Source organism: Ictalurus furcatus, chromosome 14, assembly GCF_023375685.1.
Source record: "Ictalurus furcatus strain D&B chromosome 14, Billie_1.0, whole genome shotgun sequence".
In the NCBI taxonomy this organism is placed as follows: Eukaryota; Metazoa; Chordata; class Actinopteri; order Siluriformes; family Ictaluridae; genus Ictalurus; species Ictalurus furcatus.
The window spans coordinates 11,258,009-11,262,825 of NC_071268.1; the positions used below are offsets into that span (position 1 = coordinate 11,258,009).

At 44.9% G+C, this 4,817-nt stretch overlaps 1 protein-coding gene across 1 annotated transcript; it reads right to left on the bottom strand.

Annotated features, from left to right (window-relative positions):
* Window positions 1-219: 219 nt before the first annotated feature.
* LOC128617870 (small integral membrane protein 32-like) lies at window positions 220-1,883 on the bottom strand. Its single transcript, XM_053641066.1, has one exon. It carries the CDS (start codon window positions 556-558, stop codon window positions 220-222), a length of 339 nt encoding a protein of 112 aa, XP_053497041.1. The 5' UTR covers window positions 559-1,883.
* Window positions 1,884-4,817: the final 2,934 nt, after the last annotated feature.

Consider the following 4,817-nt stretch of genomic DNA (forward strand, 5'->3'; position numbering starts at 1 on the left):
ATAAAGTTCATGGTCAGAAACGCAGTGACATTACAGTCCGCGCTCTCATGTTGAGAATACTTAAGGTTTGGAGAGGGGAACACTCAGATAACACCAGCGTCCTTTCGAATTCCTCCAAACGGCCACGTTAATCCACACGTCCCGTGGAGCAAAGCGCAAAGGCCCGCTTTCCGTTCTGGCACAAGGCATGTGCGCAGTGAACGAGCGCGCGGCCAGGTTTCATTTATACGAGGTTCGGGCCTCGCGCAGAGAGCGGTCATACGGCGTGGAGGCGAAGAACGAGTTGCGCAGTTGGCAGTTGATGAAGACCACAATTAGCAGCACGAGGAGGAAGAGCACTATGCACATGACCACGTAGGTCGTCAGGTCCGGTTTACTGAGCTCGCCTCCACGCAGCGCGCCCCCGCCTGCGCCTCCGCGACCCGCGGGCTTCAGCAGCGCCGACACACTCACGGGCGCGTGTGAGACGTCCAGAGGAGCCGGCGCGTGCGTCTGGCTTATAGCGTCCAAGTCTCGCGCCGCCGCCGCCGTCGAATTCAAGAGCATTTGCCGGAGCATGACCGCGGAAAAACGAAGACGAAAAAAATAGATGGGGGAAAAATAAATAATAAACACTCAGTTAGGCTCTAATGTAGAAATCCACGTTCCAAAACAGACGCAGCAAAGTTACGAAATGACGCATATAGTTACCCAGAAATCCTCAAACGCATTTACGCATTAGAAATACGTGAAATTTTGCATGTTATACATTTTGCTCTTTCATGTGCAGCTGGCCTTGGGTGCGTCTCGGCCAAAAGCGCAATGGCCAAGTGGAGTCGACGGGTCGCGGGGTGCGCATTTCACACATTTCGCGCATAAAACCAGGCGCTTGTCCTCAAAAAATTAGCGGATACAAACTCCTGCGCACATCCGATGCACACGTCGAAATCTTCCAGGAACGAATTAGCAAAGACTCGCAGTTTGTCCACGTTTCCTCATGCGCTCCGTACCGGCTGCATTCTCACCGATCCGGAAGCTGCTACCAAAAACCTCCCTTATTTTAGAAGACGCCAAATTGTCAGTTTCTTCCCGCTTTCCCTGCACCTTAAAGTCACAGTGCGTCACAGACTTCTGCTGTGAATCCGCCGGAGTCACCCTGGTTAAGTTTGCGTGCTTCCACAGACGCCGGCGCGAGCGCAGTGCCACTCAGGCTCGACCGAGGAGAAGTGTGAGAACGGTGGAGACGCGAAAGCACACCTCGACGGTCCTGGCTGCCTCGAGAACATCCTCGTGGGAACAATCGCAATATCTCCAGATCCGGATCAGTAACGGAATTATCCGGGACTCGTCACGGTGCTCGCTCTGGACTCTCCTTGCTGACTGTGCGCACAGGGAAGAAGGAAAACAGACTGGGCTGAAGAGAGAGAAGAGGAGGAGAGGGATGGGTAGCCTAAAGCACGTGATGCGTCTCTCCGTCCTCCAGAGGGGCCCTTCAATTTGAGAGCGAGTGAGCACAAGAATGTCAGCTGAGTGTGGAATGTCTCAGTGAAGGATGAGAGAAAGAAAGAACGGAGCTGGTATGCCTGAGTTCATGATGAGGAAAGTGTGTTTTCCTGACCTCAGGGGTGCAGTTTCCATCAGTTCATTTCTACAGGACAGCTAGGTTTGCCTTCTAAAGTCTGCAGTGAAAAAATATTAAACCATTAAACAAAACAAAACAAAGCAAAACAACAACAACAACAAAAAAAGCCATAGGAGACACATAGTATCAGCTAGCAACTTGTTCACTCTGTTTAAACATTCCTACAATTCGCCCCCACACTAAACAAGACTATTATTTTCCTGTCAGTGAAGAGGACAGCTGAGGCCACAGTGCTGAGGCACACGCTATCCAGCTCTCGTTATATCCCTAACACAAGAAATAGGCCTACATCACTTTTCAAATTTGAACAAACATAGGTGAGAGAGGTTTTTAATGTTTCAAGATCTAGAAAGAATAATATAATGTTAAAGATACCTTGAAAACTGTGACTTACAATATTACCATGAAATAGCTGTCTCTTTCTTTATTTTCTGACTCGTTAATTGGACTCGTATTTATTGCTATATATATAAAAAAAGGTTAAACCTAACACTCAAGGGTCCGTCTGTTGTCCATCTTGGGGAATACTTAAAGGTTCTGTGTAGAACCAGACATCAGGGTGTTCCCCACGCAGATAAATGTAATGCTGGAGAGTTGGTACTTTTAATCAGTAGAAATGACCAAGGTGTTATTTACTGTACCTAACATTACAAATGATCAGCCACAGATTTTTCCTGTAACCTGTCACCTAACACACAAGTGTATCTTTTAAATACTACTACTACTACTACTACTACTACTAATAATAATAATAATAATAATAATAGTGGGACACAAAGGCTTAGTGGTCAGCACGTTTGCCTCAAACCTCTGGGGTTTGGGGTCTGAAACCCACCTCCGCCCTGTGTGCAAGTAGTTTGTATGTTCTCCCCATGCTTCAGGGGCTTCCTTTGGGTACTCCTGTTTCCTCCACCAGTCCAAAGACATGCATTTTAGGCTGATTGGCATTTCTGAATTGTCTGTAGTGTGTGAATGTGTGTGTGATTGTGCCCTGTTATGGGTTGGCACCCTGTTCAGGGTGTCCCCCTGCCTTGTGCCCTGAGTCCCCTGGGTTAGGCTCCAGGCTTCCCTCAACCCTGTGCAGGATAAGCGGTACACAAAATGGATGGATGGATGGATGGATAATAATGATAATAATAGGACATGCTTTGTCACATACAGTATACATTATAGTACAGTGAAAATATTTTCAGCGATGGGGGTCAGCCATGATAGAGCACCCCTGACGCGGACTTTTAGTTTTACTGCCTTGCTCAAGGGCCCAACAGTGGCAGCTTAGCGATGCTTGTGCTTGAACCCCCAACTTTCTATGGAAATCCATAGCAGGGCACCCTCTCCCCCTAACCCCCCTACACACACAGAACACCACCACCACCATAATAATAATAATAATAATAATAATATAATAATAATAATAATATGGGCGGCTGTGGATCAGGTGGTAGAGCGGGTTGTCCACTAATCGTAGGGTTGGTGGTTCGATTTCCGGCCCACGTGACTCCACATGACGAAGTGTCCTTGGGCAAGACACTGAACCCCAAGTTGCTCCTGATGGCAAGTTAGTGCCTTGCATGGCAGCTCTGCTACCATTGCCGTGTGTGTGTGTGTGTGTGTGTGTGTGTGTGTGAATGGGTGAATGAGAACCAGTGTAAAGCGCTTTGGAACCGCTAAGGTTAAAAAAGCGTTACATAAGTGCAGACCATTTACCAGACCATTAATAATAATAATAATAATAATAATAATAATAATAATAATAATAATTGAGTTCAAAATCTCAAAGCGCTTTACATGTAAATCTGAAGTAGTTACTATAAATCATGAAAATTATATGAGTTATAAATAAGTGATCTTTAAATAGTATATTTTAGTCTGGATTTACAAGTAATTGTACAGCTATTGTGCATCCATCATTTTACCACTGCTGTATACCAGATTGTAAAACAGATAGTTTTGGTTCTAAAGTCTGATTGACTGAACTGTTGCAGATAAATTCACTGTAACACGAGCCCCTTCCTGGCTTTATTTTAGTGGTGATATAATGAAAGCATCTTCCACCAGCTGACCTGTGAGTAGTCCACAGGATTAACAGTAGGCCTGCCACAATATAAACGGTTTGTGGGCTGTGGGTGCGGTGTCTGTGGCTGAAATTACTTCATTTAAGGCTTCTGTTTGCATTTTTACATTCCTGAAATTAGCTCTACCCCCAGTCTGAACAGAGCTGTCATCTTTTCCTCACAACAACAGAGGTATACATACATCATTTCAGCAGTAGCAGCCGTCAGTTTAGGTATAGGTGAAGACTTGTCAATATTGCAATTGCAATTCAATTCACAGGCAGCAGAGGGCACTTCAAAATTACAAACAGCTCCTTTAATGTCAAGAAAAAGCACATAGTTGTCATAAACATTACATTAGACATGCTTAGGAATGAACAGTGCAAACAATAGAGGATTCAATCTAAGAAGAAGTGGCCAGTGAAGAAAGCATGAAATGCAGCACTGTTGTAATGTCTGCAGTCCTACTATGTTCGCTGTAGCTGGAACACAGATGAGAAATCTGTCTGAAACTGTTAAAGCCCAGCATTCGAAACAAGTGACGTGGCTCTGGGTGACCACAGCACCGTGCTCCAAATGCGCAAGCACCTTGTCACATTGGGTAAACAACTTACAGAGAATGTTAAAGCTGTGCACAAACAACACAGTTATGGCTTCTCACAGCCTACCTGCGCTCATATTTACATTGAGTGGCAAGGGAACACCAGGTACTTATGGAAAGGGGAAAAAGCTAAGAATTTGTGACACTTTTCCCTCTACAGGTCTATTTTGCTCCAGGTGGGTGCTACCCTCCGGCACACTTAGACCACGCTGACCCACTTTCTCTTTCCTTTGTCCTCCTTACATTATACTTTGTGACAACGAACTCTCTCCTCTTCTCTCCATTCCACTCACAGGCTTGTCATGGAAGTCATACTTGGACTGGACATGGAATGAGAGTGAAACATAATGACAGCCAGAGAGATTTATTATACAAGCTAAAATTATAATAATTTTGTTTACTAGAACCTGCACAGTGTACGGGTTAATATCCACTTAGTATTAATGACTATTCAGTATTAACGTGGTATTTAATTTTTTCCCCCCAGGTGCTTTGTACGGTAATTCTAATGGTGTCATTTATTCAGTCTCAAATGTATTAT